This window comes from Leopardus geoffroyi, chromosome A2 (genome assembly GCF_018350155.1).
Source record: "Leopardus geoffroyi isolate Oge1 chromosome A2, O.geoffroyi_Oge1_pat1.0, whole genome shotgun sequence".
NCBI lineage: Eukaryota > Metazoa > Chordata > Mammalia > Carnivora > Felidae > Leopardus > Leopardus geoffroyi.
The window spans coordinates 88,089,628-88,112,505 of record NC_059331.1 but is presented as its reverse complement, the minus strand read 5'-3'; the positions used below and the strand labels follow the sequence as shown (position 1 = coordinate 88,112,505).

At 35.9% G+C, this 22,878-nt stretch overlaps 1 protein-coding gene across 1 annotated transcript in view; it reads left to right on the top strand.

Annotated features, from left to right (window-relative positions):
* Positions 1 to 22,878, top strand: part of SEMA3E (semaphorin 3E) — a 248,223-nt gene that overhangs the window by 128,136 nt on the left and 97,209 nt on the right. The window contains exon 2 of the mRNA XM_045494645.1: positions 4,161 to 4,321. Within this exon, the coding sequence (XP_045350601.1) occupies positions 4,161 to 4,321 (161 nt within the window). The remainder of the gene's footprint in view (positions 1 to 4,160; positions 4,322 to 22,878) is intronic.

The window sequence follows — 22,878 nt, the reverse complement described above, 5'->3', positions numbered from 1 at the left end:
AGAGAGAGAGAGAGAGAGAGAGAGAATTTCAAGCAGGCTCCTCACTGACAGTATGGAGCCTGATGCGGGGCTTGAACTCATGAACTGTGAGATAATGACCTGAGCCAAAACCAAGAGTCGGACGCTTAACCAACTGAGCCACCCAGGCGCCCCAATAAGTTTTTTATATCTATGCTCTGATAAATACATTTCCCTAACTTTTTCCTTAATAAGTATTTTTGTGTTTTTTTTTAAATTTTTGAATTGCATAATTTATCCAAGTGTACTGCTTTGCTTTTATTAATTTTTTTAAAAATTTTTACAGTGCTCTTTTTATAAATCATACTTTAATTCCTAAAAATTTCATTTGGATTAGATAGATGAATGTTTCCCTATCCCAAAAGAGAACAAAAATGGAGGTAGTATTTTCTGTGAAGACCATGAGGTTTATTCTCCAACTGAGTGAAGAATTTTAACAATTCAGTTATTATTAGGAAGGATGGATTCAGATTGGATAATGAAGACCCAGATGTTCATATTTGAAGATGTTCTTCAAAATTTAGTAAGATTATATCAAACATATAAACTGTGGCTCAACTTATTCAGTCTACAGGAAATATAGCTTGTAATGGATTTGTTACTATACATTTATTCATGAATAAAGACAGACTAGATAGGCTTAGCTATGGTGATGGTTCTGACCCCCCATAATTATAGGGAATACACTATTTCGTACATGTCTTCTACATTTAACCATGGATAGTTAATTGATCATCCCAAAGCAGCCAGTCTATAGGAAGCCAAAAATTTATGAATTGTGAACACAGGCTAAGCCAATTACATTCTTTTCCTTGGGAACTTGAATTGAAAGATGCAAAAATTATTGTCATGCTGGGGTGGGGTGAGTGCTGGATGGTTATACATTTGGGGGCTAATGCATACCTATTTAGCATGAACAAACTGATGAATAAACCCTTTAGAATCAGTTCAGTGAAGAAGTGGCATTAAGAAAAGCAAGAAGCAAAGATATACCATTTCTCAAGAAGCAAATTCCTTGTGCTACTGTTGGTTTTCCAGTAGTATGAGGCTTAACTTTCTGTCCTTAAATCTGTGTTGGCCTGATTTAATTAATCTCTGTTAATTGAAATCCTTGACATCCTTACTAACATGGCTATCATGGCCATAAAGTCACTTTTGGTAGATTGCACTTTGATATGAATTCAGTTGACTTGCATTGAAGGCATGTAATTATAAACACAGGTATGGCTCTTGATACCTTATTTTCTTCAGTGATGTTGGGTGTTCATCATAGTGTTTCCCACCACATTCATTTAGAGGACCTCAGGAGAAGTTTCTCTTAGTCCTTAGTACCAGGTATATTAGCCAGGGTTCCCCCAAATAAACAGAACCAATGAGAGGGAGAGAGGGAGAGAGGGAGAGAGAGAGAGAGAGAGAGAGAGAGAGATGTAATGAGAAACTGGCTTATGCAATTACAGAAGCTGAATGTAATTCAGAATGACACAGGCTTCTGTCAACAAGGTAGAGAGACAGGAAAGATGATGGTTTAGTTGGAGTCTGAAGACCTAAGCACCAGGGGAGTTGATGATGTAAGTCTCAGTCTGAGGCAGGAGAGAACTGATATTCTGGCTCAATCAAATAGGTAGAAAAACAAAACACACAAACAAAAAAAGAGTGGGTTCTTCCTTTCTCTACCTTTTGTTCTTCTGATACCCTCAACACATTGGATGATGCCCTCCCATATTGCTTTAGTTAGTCCATCAATTAAATGCTAATCTCATCCAGAAACACCTTAACAGATACACCCAGAAGTAACATTTAGCCAAGTATTCGGGCAGTCCTGATCCACTCAAGTTGATACATAAGATTAACCATCACACCAAGCAACATTCCTAAGCACCTGATACAGTTTTTCTATTGTTTTATGGTGACTTTTACTTTGAAGTTTAGGAAGTCTGGGTTCCATTTTGTTATTTTCTTTAACAATGTATAGGGATATTAAATAAAAACTTTCAGTTAATAAAATCAATTCCAGTCTTATTTTATTTTCTCCCTTCATCTTGATACCTCTAGCATTAAATTTGTTGGTTCAGTTGAATGTATAAGTCATCTCAGATCCTTTTGGGAAGAGGCATGTTAAATAATCAAACGAGTAGAAAAGTAGAGTTAATCTTAGAGCATAAAATATGTACAGCCTTTAAAAAAGATGTTTCTATTGTATAATGCCTCTGTGTCCATTATTGCTGATATATGTAGATATACGTTTAAAACGCAAATATTTACTCATAATGGATACTTGTGACCTTTTCTGACTTAAAGTCAAGATGTCAGAGAATCACAGACAGCTAAGAAGGGCAGTTTGTGTCTTAGCAAAAATTGAGGATCACAGTAAGGATTTTTGCCTGTGGAAATTGATAAGAAAAATATAAATTGTCGCATTGATACGTTTTGGTCAGTGTCATGATTCTGAAATAATGTATCTACTGACATGCTTGAACATCTTAGGAATCAGTCCTTGGCACTATTCTGTTGTATGGTGATGGTGGTCAAAGTGGAGAATTGAAGAAGCAACTCAGGACGCTTCTCTCATTTTGTGAAAATGTTTAAAGAAAATGATAGTCTATTCTTTGGGTCCTCTAAATTCAAAAACTTAATGTGACTTGAGGAATTATTCTAGAAGTGTCTTCATAAGTGATGAAATTTCTTGACTTTTTGCCTAAATCATGTGTGTGATACTCAATTTAATGTATCCAAATGTATCTTGGCAGCAATTTCTCTGAGGCAATATAAATAAATCAAAATAAGATCCAAAATTCCTTACAACTTAAAAAAAAGTATTCTTAGACCCTATAATAATTAAAATATATGAAAAGTCATAAATGAATATTTTAACTACTTCCCTTTACATAAGCTTAAATATGGCACATGTGATATTTACACTTATTAATTATACTCCTTCAATTTGTTAAACTTCCAAAAATACAGGTTTTATACTGCACTTTGAAAGACTCTCTAAAATATCTGGGTGTTGGGTTTATTTTTTTTTTTTTACAGTATTTTTATGACCTCTACTCTAGAAATGCAATTTAGTCAAAGAATTAATAATTTTGAATATAGAAGGGAGATTAACATGTGAAGAAGCCAGGCTCACCATCAGTCAATAAAGAGGCTAAGTGATTGTTCAAGGTGACTCAGGCAGTTAATGGCAAAGCAAAGACTTGAATGTGGCTCTTCAGATTCTCAGTCTACAGGACTTTCTGTGATGACATACACATCGGTTGTACTTTAATCCTCATGGTATGTGTATATATATAATTTGATCTTTTGTTGTAATAATGTATGTATAGGGGTATAGGGTAGTCATTTAATTTCTGGGCACCTGAGTTTCTCTATCAGTAAAATAAAGGTCAGTAGTAATTAATTGATTATGGATGTGACTTTCAAAACTAGTTTCAAGTAGATACATTTTTTTGTGAGTTGGTGTTCATCTGGAATTAAATGCACACACTTTTAGAAGATTTTTTTGTGAAAAAAATTAGAATATTTTTTGTATATTTAGAATTTTTGTTACACATAGAAAAGTAAGTATAAAAGTCACAATAGAATGATTCTTCCACATAGCACTTTACATAAAGATTGTGAAAGATAATTCTTTCTTTATGTAAAAACATGAACTATTTACCTTATTTTAGAGTCACAAAATTATAAAAGATTTTACTTTGTGCACATTAAAATTTATTCCCAGTTACACTTTTTTTACTGGTTGAACAATTTTTTTAGTTTTTCTAGTTTTATCAAGAAAATATTAATATGTAGTATTGTATAAATTTGAAGTGCACAACGTGATTTGATATACGTACATATTATGGATACACTACTGCAGCAAGTTTAGTTAACATCCATAACATCATGTCAAATTTTTTTCTTGTGATAAGAACTTTCAAGATCTATTCTCTTAGCAACTTTCAGGTGTTCAATATGGTATTGTAAAGCACTGCGTATTTTTAATCCTTTGATTAATAAATTCTAAAGGCTTTACATTTGTCATAAAATGAATGTTAACTATATAGTTCCAATAGGCATGACAATAGAGCCGTGATAAAAGTGTTACAAAGGTATTGGTATTGTGACTTGTTGAGTGAACATTTTCTTTTGCCTTTCAGAACTCTTGGATCTAAATCGAACATCAATTTTTCATAGTCCTTTTGGGTTTCTTGATCTCCATGCAATGCTTCTGGATGAATATCAAGAGAGACTCTTTGTGGGAGGCAAGGATCTTGTATATTCTCTCAGTTTGGAACAAATCAGCAATGGCTATCGAGAGGTATGGAAACATCAGACTGTATCAGGAGGGAGAGAAAGGGGTGAGGGAGATAACTTATTGCATGGTGTTACTTGAAATAGTTTTTTGATTGTCAGCCATTTTAATATTCTGAGTGATTACTTTTTGAAAGAAATAAAGTATTCATTGAAAATTAAATCATTTTGAGAGAAATTTATAAATTATCAAGAATGAACTTTTCTAGCACATCACTGATCTCTGTATTCCCAGAAGACTTTGGATTAGTGTGTTTGACATTAGTCTTTGCATAATGGCCCTTGTCACCACACCCACTGTCCTGAGATCTGAATTTGGTTCGAACATGCTTTTACCAGCAATCCATCTAGGATTTATACTACAAAAACCCTAGCCTAACGAATGGCTTATCAACGAACTTGATATAGCTAACCCTTGATATTCTGTTGTAATATCATTGATTCAGGTGGATGCTCCTTAAACTCGGTGGATTGAAGTATATTAAAATAGGCAAGTGCCCAGCATTTTCAAGCAAAGGTTAACTGTGATGACAAAGACAGCACTTTGAGTCTGTGTTTATACAGAGTTGAGTTGAGCTGAATTTTTTTCTGACCCAAATCAATCTTAAAACATGCAGAAATATTTAGACAATAGTATTTTTTGGCATAAAAATATTACATAATACATTTTCTTTATAATACACATTTACTTTTATGTTTGTCAAAATGATCAATGTCCGTAGTTTTTAAAGTCACTTAAAAGAATTTATGATGAAAAACAGCATCCCTTCATCTCTGCCAGTTCCTAAACCCTAGAGAAGATTATTTCAAACTCTTTTGTTGTTTCTTCTCATTCTTAACCTCCATTTTCTAAATAACATTTCTAATACTGTTCTTACTTGACACCATTGATTTTAGACAGTATCTGTTCACTTTCTCTTAAGAAAGATGAAGAGTTTAGCGTTCTTTTCTTCCAGTACTGTAGCTAAAATGTCTCTGCTCTATACTAACATCCCCCAGTTATCTGTCCCCTCATTTAGCTATAGCACAATTTTGAGTAAGTAATAACCATTTAGATTAGCATAATTAGGAAAATCGATCCCACTTCTTTTTTATCCTGAGATTAAATATTATCCCCACCCTTTCTTTTCTATTCTCTTAGAGTTTTATATTACTTTCACTAATTTTTCACCAAACACGAAACTCTCTACCAGACTTGTTCTCCGTCTCTCAGTTTTCATTAGTTTCAAGATTTTTTTTAAATTTCAGGAGTAGAATTTAGTGATTCATCGCTTATATATAACACCCAGTGCTCATCGCAGCAAGTGCCCTCCTTAATGCCCATCACCTGTTTAGCCCATCCCCCCACCAGTTTTTTTTATTTCAATGTTTATTTAGTTTTGAGACAGAGAGATAGAGCATGAGCACGGGAGGGGCAGAGAGAGAGGGAGACACAGAATCTGAAACAGGCTCCAGGCTCTGAGCTGTCAGCACAGAGCCCGATGCGGGGCTCGAACCCACGAACTGTGAGATCATGACCTGAGCCGAAGTTGGGCGTTTAACCGACTGAGCCACCCAGGCGCCCCACCCCCCACCAGTTTTTAAATTAGACATATCCTTTCTGGTTCTTTTAGCATCCCAGGGTTTAACTTCACCATTATCCTGGAGCATCCACTCTCCCTCTCATTTGTAGAGTCTTCTTTCTGAGTTTATTACGACCTTTTGGGGAAGTGTGCCTTCTGGTAACTTCTTGAATAAGGAGTCAAAGTAAAATGTTGAGTTTTTTATGTTTCAAAATAATATTATTCAAACTTCACATACAATTGATAGGTGAGTATAAAATTCTCCAATGAAAATCATTGGCTTTAGAAGTTTGAGGATATTGTTCCATTGTTTTCAGATTTTCAGTAGAGCTTCTGAGAAGTTGATGCCTTTTTAATTTCTAAGTTTTGTATGTAACCTGTTTCCTGCAACCTAACCCTGAATTTTGACCCCAAGCACCTCTGTGTTTCAAATTTTTCTCAAATTTCTCTTAGAGTTGATCTTTTTCATCCACATTGGGCCTTCTATAGGAGGCCTCATGGCCTTCAGCTCTGGAAAATGTTCATTATTTGTTAAATGTTTTTCCTTCTTTTTATTTTCCTCTTGATTCTCTTTCCCTCGGTTTTCTGGCATATTTATTGTACAAACTTTGGACCATTTTACCTGATTTCACCCACACCCACCATTCCTATTCTCAGAGAGACCGTAGACTTTGAATTCCTGAGCATTTCTAAAGTTCTTTTTCATGAATCAGCTTGCTTATTGGCTCCCTTCACCTTGCAAGCATTTAGATTTCAGCTTTTCTAGTGTGCAAAGCCAGTCAACACTTTTCCATATGTCGTAGAACTTCCAAAATGTTGCTGACATTTCTTTGGCTTCTCTACTCAAGTTCTGTTTGTCCTTTTTGGACTGTGTCCTTTACTGTCATTTTAGTAGTTGTACGAGGGAGTGGAAGCACATACTCTGTGCTTTTTACTATCATCTTTAATTTTATTTTCTCAGTAGTTCTTAAAAGAAATGCTATCTCTTTATATATGTAACATATGTATAGTATTTATATTACACACACACACACACACACACACACACACACACACACACTCACGCGCGCGCACACACACACGCAAATGTTTCTAAGACTATCTATGACCTCCTCTTTCCAGTCAAATTCAGTGGTTTTTCTCTCTCTCTCTGCTTGGATGTCTTTCCCCCACTAACTGTGGTGTTCACCATATGGCCCTCTTCTTTTTCTCTCAGATCATCTACGTGCTCTGATTTCCTGTGAAGGAATATCTAAGCTAGGGATCCTAAGTATGGGATCCATAGAACAATCTCTGTTGTGGATTGAATGTCCCCTAAAATTCATATATTTAAGCCCTAACCCCCAGTACCTCAAATATGACTGTATTTGGAAATAAGGTCTTAAGGATGTGGTTAAATTAACATGAGGCCGTTAGGATGGACCCTGATGCAATATGATTTTTATCCTTATAAAATGAGGAAATTTGGTCACACAAAGAAACATTAGGGGTGCGTGCCTAGAAAGGAAATACCATTTGAGTCATAGCATGAAGGCAGGCGTCTATAGGCCAAGAAGAGTGGCCTCTGAAGGAACCAGTCTTGCCAACATCTTGATCTTGGACTTCCAGCCTCTCGAACTAAGATAAAACAAATTTCTGTTGTTTCAGCCACCCAGTCATGGTATTTTGTTATACCACAGCCATCATAAACTAATACAACCCCTGTATGAACATTTTAAGTATGTAAATATGGACAGATCCTTCAAGGGATCTTCACCCCAGAAGATTAAGAATCTTTGCATTACAGAACTGGTTCTTAAATTGTTATCCTTGGGTCAGGATCATGTAACCCTCATGGAGATGGTCCCTGGAATCCATATTTAAGCAGGCTTTCTAAATGATTGCTATGTACATAGAATCTTCTAATGATTTTCCTCAGCTGTTGTTTCCTACTTAGAACTAAGACCGAGAGGTATCAGCTTGCCACATTAATATGATCCCCCTTTTAGAGCAGAGGAAATTGAATCATGTACTTATTCTCCTTTATTGTTTTGGCCTAACTGTACCCTTAGGCAGGAGAGTGGTAGGATTTTATAAACTGTGTCTTAGGGAACTAAACAGACTAGTATGTGGCTATTGAAGCTTCAGGGTGCCATCTCACAAGGATGTCAAGGAAAGTAGCTACACAAATTATTAAATTCAATAACTTTCTAACATTCAAGGGTAAAGCCTCATTTTGTGGGGCCTGAAGTGTATATGGTTTAGCAGACCTCTTCAGGAAATAGACTTATTCAAACATAAATTTCAAAGTTGCTAAGGTCCTTCCCTGCATCCCACAAGGGCCAAGTACCAGCAAGGAGTCCTGAGGCTTAAGCTTCATTAGCTCTGAGGTAACTTCACTCCTGCTGCATTTGTTATATTGTACCTTCCCCGCCTGTTTCCACAGAATGATTAGCGGTGAAACTTCAGTTAGGACTTGGGTGTTTGTTTTCAGTAACAGCAGAATTAGAGCTAGGTCTATGTCATGCACCCTCTGTTGAATGAAGTGGACTTGAGAATGAAAATGCTTCAGTACTTTCCAGGCTCTGAAGGTGTAGTGTGTCAGTCTCTGGGCCAAGCTTTCCTCTCATCTTTTCTGGACCTTGCTCCCTCGATTATTTACCTGGTACTATATTTTTAATCTTTTCTGTTTTGCTTTATATATCTGTGGGTTTCTCAACCTCAGTACTATTGATTATAAACAAGTTTAAGTTGGGGAAGAGGGCATCCTGTGGATTGTAGACTATTTAGCTCTCCCTGGCCTCCCTCCAAGGTGCCAATAGAACTCTCCCCATAGTCATGACAATCGAAAAGTCTCCAGACATCACCAGATACCCCTTCAGAGGCAAAATTGCTGAGGGTCAAACCACTAAGTCTAGCCCATCATTCTATAAGCAGGATCCAGACTCCACCATGAAAAACACAAAAACAAAAACAAAACTACCCTTAAATATGTATGCATGTAGTATGAAATCCCTCCTTCTTCCCATGAGATCAAGCACTTTGAGGATATCCAAAGCCCATTTTCTCTATTTTGTCACTTTGTATTTATTTCTTAGCTTTTAATGTCTTTTGAAATGCAATATTTTTATACTTAAAACATATGAATAATATAAACATGTTATAAAGCATAATATTGAAGCTAACACCTGTAAACCCACCACCCAAGTCAAGAATGAGAGTTATCTCCAGTCCCATTGTAGAGGCTACTTTACCTTCCTCCATCTTTCCCTCCGCATGCCTCTGATACATAGAGGCAATTACTACCCTGTATTTTATGGCTGTTTTTGTTTTTATTTTTATTTTAAAACATTTTATCATAATAATTTTTTCCTGTATTGTATACTGTTTAGAGTTACTTGTTTTGAGCTATGTAAAAATGATACACAATAGTATATTACAGTCTTGTGGGATTATTTTGTTTTTGTTTTATTCAATATTATTTCTTAGATTCAGTTATCTTATTTATTGATGTAGTCCATTTGTTGTAGAAATAGAATAGTGAATTAGGAACACAAATTAGATTTCTAGGTTCATATCCTGGCTCTGCATTTATAACATTTGGTAAATTCCTTTACCCCGTTATGCCTCTGTTTCCTCATTTGGAAAAGGAAAAGTGTTAGTCTTCTCTGAGGATGAAAATGAGTTAATGGAAGTAAAGCACCAAGAACTATGTTTGGCACACATTAGATACTATGTTACAAGCTCTTGTTATTCACTTGGACTTGTATGTAATGTATTACATCATGTGAATATAGCACAATTTACTCAGTACCTGTCAAAGGATAGTTGGGTGGTTCCCAGTATTTTGTTTTACTGATGTTTCTGTGATCACTGTTGTAAACATCTCCTAATATACATTCCTGCAGGAATATCCCCAGGGTGTATATTCTGGAGTGAAATGGGTGGTTATAGGTTAATTACTGTTGATGTTCACCTGCACAAGATAATGCCTAATATTTTTCCCAAGTAGAAAGTGGTTTTACAAAGTCCTCTTCCCTCTAGCAGTGTCTGAGTTCCTAGTGATCCACAAACTCTCCAGACCTTCCACTGGTCTGTTTCATCCACGTATTTTTCATTAGTCTTCCCTTGATTCATTTGTTTACCCCCACCTTATACCTCACTGTCTTTGCAACTACAGTAGCATTTTTATTTATTTTTGATTTAATTTTTCATGATAATTTTCATAACCCAATTTTTATTTCAGAAGCAGTATGTATATATTGTAAAAGATTATATTAAAGAAAATAAAGAATGGGATGCCTGGGTGGCTCGGTTGGGCATCCGACTTTGGCTCAGGTCATTATCTCGCAGTTCATGAGTTGGAGCCCCACAGGCGACTGTGTGCTGACAGCTCAGAGCCTGGAGCCTACTTGGGATTCTGTATCTCCCTGTCTGCCCCTTCCTGCTTCTCTCTCTCTCTCTCTCTCTCTCTCTCTCAAAAATAAACAAACAAAAAAAAAAAAAAGGAAAAAGAAAATACAGACCAAAAAATACCATACTGTAGTATCAGATAGTGATAAGTGCTGTGAAGAAAAATAAAGCGAGTTAGGGAGACAAGAGTTACAAGGTTGCTACATTAAATAGGGTGGTCAGGGAAAGATTTTCCAGGGAAGTGATACTTGATAAGCCACCTGGCTTGTAGCCATATTCCAAGGCTCAATAGCCAGTTGTGACTAATGGCTCCCATATTGGGCTATGGAGGGCTAGAGAAGTAACATCAGAGTGTATGGCTGAGGTTTATTTCAAGGGCCAGATCATTGAATGATCAGAGGATAGGGCACCAGTTGGCATGGGTAATAGCTAATGTTTTATCCTTATGAAGAGAAAAACAGTAATCTAGGTGAAAAAAAATATTTCAACTAATGAGCATGTGACAAAAAATGATGGTGGACGACTACAAGGAAAGATAGCAAGTATTGTTGTGATCACGTGAGATAGGGAATCCCAAGCAGGCTCCACATTGTCAGTACAGAGGAGCCCATTGCGGGGCTCGAACTCACGATCTATGAAATATGACCCGAGCCAGAGTCAGATGCTTAACTGACTGAGCCACTCAAGTGCCCCTACTCTTTAGTTTTAAATTTCTGTTGGGTAGATGAATTTAGAGAGAGTGAAGATTAATTAGTTAACAGACAAGAAAGGTCAATTAAATCATCTTCCTTAACATGTGGGTTTACAATGAAAAAGCCATTACCAATAGAAAGGGCTGGTTGAGAAACAGTAGTTTCAAGGGACATGGTGGGTGTAATTAAAGCAAGGAGGTACAAGAACACTGGAAAAAGAGGTGGAAGTTACACTGGATTTTGCTAGACACACCAGGCATTTGAGATGATTTAATTGAAGTGTTTGAAAGGTTTGGAAGGGTGGAGTCAGATTGGGAGCTGCACAGAGCATTTTATGGGGATATGAGTCCAGCTCTTGATTGTTGATCTCTTGGGGTGGGGTTGGGGTTGGGGTCAGTACTTCCCATGGGGCCTGCAACCACTATCTAGGGTTATGTTCCAATGGATTAGCCCTGATGATCTCTTCAGGAAGGTTACTAACCTTCATTTTTACTAACCATCAAACAGGTGGATCCTCTCTGTCCCATCACCAAGTCTGCTACTTCTGTGTAACTTTTATACCTCCCTCCTTGTTACGGGGTGGGGGTGGGGGGGGGGGTAGGTGCTCTTTTTCCTTTCATGAAGTGCCATTCTTTCTTCCCGCGCTCTGTAGTGCACCCTGTTGACTTTTCTTAAAGATTGGTTGTTTTCTGTCTTTTCTACAATATCATATCCTCTCTTTCTATAACATCAGCAACAAATAATAGTTTCGTATAGGGGTTCTCAACCTTTTTTGTGTGTCATTGATCCATTTGGCAGTCTGGGGAAGTCTGTGGACCCTTAAATGTGTTAAATCATTATGTAGGATTACAAAATAAAATATTGAAAAGAGTTATCAAATCATGAATATATTGAAATACAGCTACCACACTACAAGAATAACATTTTGGGGGCGCCTGGGTGGCTCAGTCTGTTAAGCATCCGACTTCGGCCCAGGTCATGATCTCATGGTCTGTGAGTTTGAGCCCCACGTCGGGCTCTGTGCTGATGGCTCAGAGCCTGGAGCCCACTTTGAATTCTGTGTCTCCCTCTCTGTCTGCTCCTCCCTAGCTCACACTTGCTCTCTCTCTCTCTGTCAAAAATAAATAAACTTTAAAAAAGAAAATTAAAAAAAAAAAGAATAACATTTTATAGTACGAAAACATGTAGTTTCTTAATTGTATATTAAATAAAAAGACCTAGGGGCACGTGGGTGGCTCAGTCGGTTAAGCATCCGACTTAGGCTCAGGTCATGATCTCACTGTCTGTGAGTTCGAGCCCCGTGTCAGGCTCTGTGCTGATAGCTCAGAGCCTGGAGCCTGTTTCAGATTCTGTGTCTCCCTCTTTCTCTGCACTCCCCCTGTTCGTGCTCTGTCTCTCTCTGTCTCAAAAATAAATAAACGTTAAAAAAAAAAAAAAAAGACCTAGAGGTGCTCCTTGGTGGCTCAGTTGGTTGAGCATCCACCTCTTGATTTTGGCTCAGGTCATGATCCCAGGGTCGTGAGTTCAAGCCCCACATTGGGTTCTGCACTGAACTTGGAGACAGCTTAGGATTCTCCTCCTTCTCCCTCTGCCCCCCTCCCCTCTCCTGCTCTCGCTCTGTCTCTCTCTAAAAAATAAAAAATAAAAATAAATAAAAGTAAATATTAACTTTTTTTTTTATTAAATTTTTTTTTTCAACGTTTATTTATTTTTGGGACAGAGAGAGACAGAGCATGAACGGGGGAGGGGCAGAGAGAGAGGGAGACACAGAATCGGAAACAGGCTCCAGGCTCTGAGCTATCAGCCCAGAGCCTGATGCGGGGCTCAAACTCAACGGACCGCGAGATCGTGACCTGGCTGAAGTCGGACGTTTAACCGACTGCGCCACACAGGCGCCCCAGTAAATATTAACTTTAAAACATAATAACAACAACAATAATAATACCTAGCAGCTGGTCTTTTCAGTACTGTAATTCCAAATTACTGATGAATATTAATAATATGAGCTACCTATAACAATTCTAAAGTAATATTAAATATCTGTTATATCTCTTGGTTATTAAGCTCCATATTAATACTCCTTTGATTTATTTCCTGCATCTATATGATAGAAATGTCAAATTTCCACTGGAGATTATGCAAATACATAATGATGTGTTTTTTTCTCATTGAAGGCTATGCATTTCCTGATTTCTCAGGCCTTAGTTAACAGCTCTTGCTCCGTAACTTTTATCTTATTAGTTAACAGCTCTTGCTCCGTAACTTTTATCTTATAAAACATTAAAAATTTTAAGTAAAAATAAGCATCAAGTTCTCAGTTTAGCAGTTACAGGTTCTTATGATCTACTCTTACCTACCTTTTTAGTGTAATCTCCACTTGTCCACACCAACACATTGCTAACTCATCACTTCTGTTTTCACTTTTTCCAATTTTATTGAGTTATAATGGCATATAGCATTATGTAAGTTTAAATAACATGTTGATGTGATAAATTTATATGTTGCAAAATGATTTACCACCACAGCGTTAGGTAACACCTCCATCATGTCACATGGTTACCATTTCTGTTTTATAGTGAGAACATTTATGATTTACTCTGTTGGCAACTTTTAAGTGTATAATACAGTATTCATCACTATCAACACCATGTACATTAGGTCCTCAGAACTTACTCATCTTATATTCATCTTATAACTGGAAATTGGATTAACATCTTCCCATGTCCATCCCTGCCCACCCCGCCCCCCACTCCCCATTTCTGGCAACCACTGCTCTACTCTCTGTTACTATGAGTCTGACTGTTGGAGACGCTACATTTAAGTGATACCACATAGTATTTTGTCTTTGACTTATCTCACTTAGCATAACGCTCTTATGGTCTATCCATGTTGTTGTAAATGACAGGATTTCCTTTTATCTCATGACTGAATAATATTCCATTGTGTATATGGACACCACATCTTCTTAATCCACTCGTCCTTTGACAGACACTTAACTTGGTTTCATTTCTTGGCTACTGTGAATAAGGCCACATGGGAATGCAGATATCTCTTTGAGATTCTCTTTTTATTTCCTTTGGAAATATACCTAAAAGTGGAATTGCTGGATCATTTGGTCGTTCTAGTTTTAATTTTTGAGGAATTTCCGTGCTGTTTTCCACAGTAGCTATACCAGTTGATATTTCGACCAACATTGCATAAGAGTTTCCTTTACTCCATATCTTCACCAACACATTATTTTTTATTTTTTAATAGCCATTTTAATGGTTGCAAAGTGATACCTTATTGTGGTTTGATGATGACTATTGATGTTGAGCACCTCTATTTGTCCTTTAATAACTCCTTGTCCTTACACACTCACCTTCCCCAGACTAACCTTCAACACACCCACTTTTTAAAAAACGATTTCCTTTCATTTCTAAGCTAGATTTGAAGATTGTCCCAACCCTTTCTTAAACCTTGGTCTGATTTTGATTCTTACATTTGATTAAAATTGACTACTTGCCAGTGTACTTTATAAGATAGCTTCTTTAGAGTGAGTATTATGTTATATTCTGGTTAGAAGTTACGGGAACTCAAAGAATGTAGGCAGTAAAAGAATGAAAAATGTATCTCTTGTTAATGCTGACATCACCCAGTAAATACGTTTTCTTCGTTGTCTGCCTTCTTGCAAATCCCACTGTACTTGTTGCCAGAACCACATAAAAAAACTATTCTCTACTTTCTTTAAGGTTAATTTTGTCTGCCTTTTGCCTCCACCCCCAACCCCACCAACCACCTACCCACTTCCCCACTGGCAAACAAAGTTGCATCCTGTTTTACAGTGTGACAGTAGTTTTTACTTCAGCTGCACATTAATAATGCCTGAGGACTTTGTAAATAATATGTATGCTGTGATGCATCTCCCCCTTGGCTGAAGTGAGGATTTTAATAATTCTCTCAGGTGATTGTATGTGCATCCAGGATTGTGAAATGCTGAAGGATTATGTGCTCCTGTAAGCACTAGGAAATAGTGGTCCTATATGTGGTGCAAATAAATAATTTTTTATATATAATAATCAGAATTTATATGGGTATATATGCACGTAAGACTGATTTTTTCTATGCAGTTTTGAAATAGATAAGAACTTACTATTTAATAGACTTACTGTTTTTAATAGTCTTTTTAGATACTGGTTTTTCTTTATGATTTCTTTCATTCATAGCATTTCCCAGACTTTGTAATAATAGTCTTTTGCAATGAAATTCTGCTCAGTTGTATTTGTATTACGTTCATAAAAGCCCTATGACTCACACTGAGAAAAGTCATTCCTCGTGTTAAATCATACTCTTCCCTGTGAAAATTTCAATTTTATAATTCCATTTGTTTTATCTCATGTTGTATTTTATTTAATGAGAACCTCATACCTGCCATAAAAGGGTGGCTTCTGCCAATTGCTCTCTTCAAATGTCTATAAAATCTACAGATAATGTGAGACTTCTTAGGTGAAACTGATTTCATCAGGAACTTCCCAAGAAATTAATTTTTTTTCCTTTTATCTTTCTCTGAAATCCTTTGGTATAAAAAGTTTTGAATGAATTAGAGGAAACCATTATATGAGTGAAAAATTAAAGCATCTTGAGATGTTCTGATTACATTGTGACAATACCAGGACATTAGTATGAATAGAAAATGTGGAAGGGGGAAGACATAACATCCTGGCAGATGCTTTTCACGTGATTTCCTGTAGATGCAACCTGGATCTTTTAAAAACAATTTATGATGAAATACCACAGTGTCTAACTTGGGATAGGATTCTAACCATGGGAATCCAGGGCTATTCATGTTTAAATTGGCTTTTGTTTTTCATCTGTTAAAACATTCGTCATTAAATTTTCTTTTATTTAATACTTAGTTTTAATATTATAGTTTTGTATTGAGGAAGCACTTCCAATGTAGATCATTTGGAAAGAAATGTGTATGATTCTTCTCACATGTTCCACGTTCAATTTGTTTGTACCTCTTGAGAAGTCGAGATGTGGCCACCAGGGAGAATTATAGTTTATTGTGTTATTATTAAATTCTCTGGTGAACAACTTGACACTCAGAAGAATTAAATTTTACTTTTCCATAACGCATAGTTTTTTGAACTTTAATCAGTGATATAATATAATTGGACTTAAATCTACGAAGATTTATACAGATACATGCAAAATTAATGAGTTAAGGTTTTTTTAGAGTTAAACAATTTGAAAAAAAAAACCTCTTTATATGTTAGATATATCAAAAATATGCTCAAGAAAGGAAAAAAAAAGAAATAGCTACAATTATGCTGGTATCTTCTTAGCATTTAAGAATCAACCCTGTATTTACACAATTATTTAGTAATTCAATCCTTTAAAATAGGTTTAAAAAAAAACTTTTCATGTGACTTTAAAACATTTTAATAATGTATATCATTTCAAAATGATGAGTGATGATAAAATTCATTAGTAACCTAAAACTAGTAATAATCAAAATAAAAATCCGTCTTGATATTACACAAGGTAAATTTTTCATATAGCATCTAAGAATTATTGAAAATATTTTAGTGGTGCCTGGGTGACTCAGTCAGTTAAGCATCCGATTCTGCTCAGGTCATGATCATGCAGTTTGTGGGTTCAAGCCCCGCATCGGGCTCTGTGCTGACAGCTCAGAGCCTGGAGCCTACTTTGGATTCTGTGTTTCCCTCTTTCTCTGCCCCTACCTGCTTGCACTCTGTGTGTCTCTCTCAAAAATAAATATACATTTAAAAAAATAATAAAAATAAAATACTTTTATGCTATTTTCTATGTTCCATGAGAAAAGTTTATTTCCTTATTTGTGTTTATCACATTTATTTAAATTTACCATTAAAGAAGTGTTAGGCCTGGTATATTTTCTTGTGTTTCTTTACTGGTTGAGAGTTTGTCCTTATTTTTTCTGACCAGTATTTTATTTCTAGAATGAGGTTTAGCTAACCAACAGTTAATATTTTTTTGAAACTTAGCAAAAATAGCCAACATATTAATTTTCCTTTTTATTTCATTTTAACTATTTTAATTCACAGATTTTTTAAAAGATTTTTTTAACGTTTATTTTTGAGAGACAGAGTGTGAGCGGGGGAGGGGCAGAGTGGGAGGGGAGAATGCAAATCCCAACCAGGCTCCTAGCTCCAGACTCTGAGCTGTCAGCATGGAGCCCAGTGTGGGGCTCAAACCCACAAACCGTGAGATCATGACTTGAGCTGAAGTCGGATGCCAGCCAGGGGCCCCTCACAGATATTACTACACTTTTTGAAAAGTACTATAATGTGGTAGCAAGAACACAGAGTACATATTCACACTGCTGTGGGCTCACATATCCAGTCTGCCACTTATAAGATGAATGAGCTAAGGCAACTTATTCCATATCCGTGACAGAGAGGTAATCATAATACTTATCTCACAGCTTTTATGAGACAATTCATTGAGTTATTAAATGCCTAAGCAGTGCCTAGAACATACTAAGTGCCATCTAAATATTTGCTACTGTGTTTCCCTCTTTCTCTGCCCCTACCCCCTTGCACTCTGTGTGTGTCTCTCTCTCAAAAATAAATATATATTAAAAAAAATAAAAATAAAATACTTTTATACTGTTTTCTGTGTTCCATGAGAAAAATTTATTTTTTAAACTAGACATAGAATCAGAACATGATTCTAATGTGCTACTATTTCTAAGTAAGGTGAAAGAGTCCTACATAATTTTAAGGCCATTCAACTATATTCTAATTTTTTTTAATGTTTATGTATTTATGTTGAAAGAGAGTGAGAGAGCATGAGTTGGGGAGGGGCAGAGAGAGAGGGAGAGAGAATCCCAAGCAGGCTCTGTGCTGTCAGTGTAGAGACTAATGCAGGGCTTGATCCCATGAACCACAAGATTATGACCTGCACCAAAATCAAGAGTTGAACACCCAAGCAACTCAGCCAACCAGACACCCCTCAACTACATTTTAGAAAGACACATAGGGATATGAAAAATGAAGAAATGAATAGAACAATCCTACCATAAGATATGTGTAATATAATGGAGAAGATACATACACACACATTTGTCATATATAGCACAGTTTAAATGAAACTATAGCAAGTGTGTAAATAAAATGCTAAGAAAGTATGCGAAATCTGGGAGGTAGGGGTTCCTGGAGTGGATATAATTTAAATTGGACTTTTAATGATACTTGGAATTTTAATTTGTACAGATTGGTAGTGAGAACAGAGTGAGGAAAGAACAGAAATTTTAGAGTGGTTTAAAATAATAACTAATAACCATGGCTAACACATACAGGTGAAGTGGGGGGATGTGGGTGGGAACAGGGTACGGAGTGAGAGTTAAAGATGGAAATGTGGTTGAGATAAGATCATGGAGAATATTGACCACTGTGCTGTTGAAACCTAATCTATTCAACGTATGAGCCAGTGAGAGATGCTCTAAAGATGTGCATAACATAACTGCTATTATAGTGTGTGATCACTTGAGCATTAGTATGTTGGATGAATGGAAGGAAGAGGAAAATAAAGCCGTGAAGCCAGTAAGTCGTAGTTAAAATTTTTTTTTTTTAATTTTTTTTTTTCAACCTTTATTTATTTTTGGGACAGAGAGAGACAGAGCATGAACGGGGGAGGGGCAGAGAGAGAGGGAGACACAGAATCGGAAACAGGCTCCAGGCTCTGAGCCATCAGCCCAGAGCCCGACGCGGGGCTTGAACTCACGGACCGCGAGATCGTGACCTGGCTGAAGTCGGACGCTTAACCGACTGCGCCACTCAGGCGCCCCAGTCGTAGTTAAAATTTAAAACCAAGTGTGTCTGTCCGAGAAGCCTATGCTCTTCCCACTGTTACACACCACTGAGAAGCAAATTCTGCTTTGGTGTGAACTTCATGTTCCCCAAACCGGTCTTCAGTATACCATGAGCCCTGCCTTTTGTTACGTGGTGTTTGTTTTCCCTTGGTTCTTACTTCCTTAGCATGACTGTATTTTACCTTCGAAATGGTGAAGAACTAGTGGAATAGTTAGTTGTTGGTGACAGGAGTGGAGTGGAGAAAAAACACTGATAAGTGTAAGAAAGAACTCTACTCCACCTGTTTACTTATGGCGGAGATTGAGAGCCAAGCCATCTCCAGTATTCAGCCATGGTAAGTGATTAGCTTGACTGTATTTAGTCTTTATAGACCCATGCAATCTGCTCATTTGAGGATTACTGAAATTTCCTGAAAAACAAAGAAAAACTTTTCTCTGGAAGATTGCAATACTGGTTTGAGGTACAACATTTTCTTTTCTTCTTTTCCATTTCCCAAAGAAATCAAAAGTAGATATATTTATGTAAGCTATATTTTATGGGACTTCATAGACTATCCCATATTAGTATTTAAATTTAACAAACATTCATCGGCAGTTTTTCTCTAAGTTTCTAAATTTAAGGGTTTTTTTCTAAAATTATTCTCACCACTATTATTCTTAGCTAACATTACACTAGTTAATTGGAATATCTGTACAGAGAACTCTTTTAGACACTTGGTTTTTCTAAGTATTTATACTTTTCCCATTTATTTGACTTTACCGCATCAAAAGTAAAGGAAGTTCTTGTATTTTATAATTTAATTTTTTTACTGGGTGGAACAGGCATTAAAAATAATTTGCATATAAATGGCACATGGTATTTCACATTAATGATAGCATTTGAGTAAATTCATCCATTAAAAAGGGCATGAAGCAGGCCAATAATGTTCCTGTAGTAATAATATTGTTCTAGTTCAAATGCTTTGGAGTATAAACATTTCAAATACAAATCTTGTTTATAGTTCAAAAGATTATAATTTTGGCATATAAACTACTTGAATAATGACACTCGTTATAATTAAGTATAGAAGCATAAACACTGAGAACGGTAATATGTCAGGTTAAAGAGTATCATTTATAAACCATTAGGACTTTTTTAATGTGTTATATCTATTTTCTTTTCATGCTATTTATAGGACAAATAGTTAAAATATACATCGATGGACACTGGTACTGTGCATAGATGTAAAATGTAGATAGGCGAAATATAAATAAAAATTCGTTTAGAATAATAAAATTTAGAAAAATAATATTAGATGAAATTATAATAGTGACTTAGCCATTTAAATATATCCCATGAAAAGAGATTTACTGGATCACTTTATTTCTTATTTATTTATTTATTTATTTAAATAAAAATGGAAGTCTTTTTTTAGACAGTTAAATTATTCCCTCTTTGTGCATTTGTTTTTGCTTTTCTAAATCTCTGAGTGTCATAACGTCTTGTAACAGTAAGCTGTTAAATCCTTAATCGTAGCATAATTACGAGACTCAATAGGGAGTCCAGAAAAAATAGCCTTGTAATTTAATTTTTACTTTATTTTTTTCTCCTTTGAGATATGCAAGAATAGTAAATAGTCCATTAATGTGTATTGGAACAATTAAATTGTATTATAGGAGTATTGTGATGAAATGATGTATTTTTAACCTTTTGCTTTTTATGCCTCTTTTTGGAACAGAAAAGTTGGAAATAGCATTACACCCTGTAGTTTAACTGCCTTTAAAAAATGTTTTGTGCAGGAAAACAGATTAATTGTATGGGTTTTTGTTGATGCTAAACTCTGGAACAGAACCAAAGGCCATCCAGACTTCTACAGTAAATGAAGACGTCATTGCCCTTACTATCCTGATAGGATATTTGTACATGATGGTTTTAAAATAACTCCATTTTCAGTGAGGTCTTGATCTGTCATCTTTTGTCACATGAATGAAGATTTGAGTGCCATCCTAAGCCTACTAAATTAAAAAAAAAAAACAAAAACAAAAAACAAAAGAACAACAAACTTGAGTAAATCTATAATTACATTGTTCCTTTGCAGAGTTCTCCGTATCACTTTATTTTAGGAAGTGTTCATAATTCAGTCTTCTGCATCTCTCCCTTCCATCCTCTCAGAGTGATATCCTTCAGAAATCCTACAAGTCTTTCAAAGCCTAGATTTTTGTTAACATCCTACAGAATTTCTTCCTGATTAAAGTGAAAATTGTCTAATTCCTTTGCCACTGGTTACAGCAGTTTTATGTTATTCAAGCTTATCTCTCAAATTTTACTGTAAACTAACTCTTTTAGTGAATGGATTTTACAAAGAATGTGATAAAGGTATACTGATTGATACAAGTCCATCAGTAGACCTTGAATAAGCAGTGACTGCATTGAAGGCATTGTGCCTAGTTGGGATTGTGCATTGGTAAGAAAACTGAAATAAGATAATGCCTTATTCTCTATAACTTACAGTTTAATATAGGAGCTAAAGTTACATGCATAAATCAGTTATAATCTTAGGTAGGGTAAGTAAGAAGAACACTATAGAGGATCAAAGGAGGGAGAGATACCATATAAGAAGATATCAGGAAAGGTTTCATTCTTAGAGCAATTGACATTATTACATTTGTTGCTAAAAACAGTACATATTCTGACCATCCTTAGGCAAGCCATTTATTGTATTCACTATCACAAAATACAGTATCTTTTGTTGGTGTCAAAACTGTAAAGGGTCTGAGATTTTATCTTACTTGTGAGACAAGTTAACCTGTCACTATTTCCTAGATGCTGCCAGAAGTTATGAGATGCATGGGTCAGAGACAAAGAACTCTGTTAGCCACAGTCTAGCATACAGCATGGCCGTCATGTTTCCAGTAATTTTCTTTGTCCCCATTAAGTCCCACAGCGGGTAATGCATAGCATCCCGGGTAGATGCTACACACAGGGAGTATGTGTTATGCCCGATGAACCTCAAGCTTAGGAAATATGAACTCTCTTAAGGTGTCTGTTAGCAAATGTATTCAGTCTTTGTCCAGAGGGAGACATTATCTTTATTATCTTGGTCAGGAAGACTAGGAAACTAGTCTTTCATTTGCCCTGGAGGGAGGCTGTATCCCAATCTTTAAGCCTGTTTGAGCAGATAATGTAGAACAAAAGGTGTCAAAAGATGAGTAGAAATTTTGTAGGAAATTGCTTCCTAAACAGTGTATTTAAGTAGTCCTAGAAATAAATAATCATTATGAAGCAGTCATTTAGGGGAATATAGGATGTAATACATTGAGGTTGTTTTACTGTTCTGGATACTATTTCAACACTGAAAAGCTGAATTTGGTATATTTTTCTAAAGAATTGGTTATCTCATACTTTGAAATTGTGTAAATACAGTGCAAATAAGTCATCATTTTACATGATGAAAAAGCGATAAGGGATGCTAATATTTTAAGAATCGCCCTGCTTCTCCTAAGTGTGTTAAGAATATAAAGCATTATAAATGTATTTTCTGATTTATTGATGCTGATAACTGAATTAGTCATGAAAATATTTCCAGTGATAGATGATGCTAAAATAAATTTGTATTTATACTTGTGTATATATAATATGCAGTATATATAATACATGCTATGTATACATTCCACATATTTGTGTATGTATATATATGCACATGTTCTAGCATATCCTTTTGAATAGTTTACACATCTACAGTAAAGTCTTAATTCCAAAACTAAATTGAATCTCAAGTGAAAATGGGTCTTAGAAATCATCTGAAAAAAATCTCACCCCAGGTGCAAAAATGTTTTGCAAAATAATGGATCACTAAAATTTTTATTCAACTTCACTTCTAGGAGGTTTACCCTGTAATGGTATTGGTGACTCTGTTGAAGCTGATGCAGGCGTGCATCTGTCCCTGACACTGATGTGTTTATGTGATGTCTTCCTGATTCATGTGTGATTCACTGCGGGATCCACCGCTTCCATCATACACATCGATTCTAGGATTTTATGTGTTGTGCCTTCGGCTTTTTAGTTGGTTTTCTTTCACACTCCTACTTTTTTCCTTTGTCA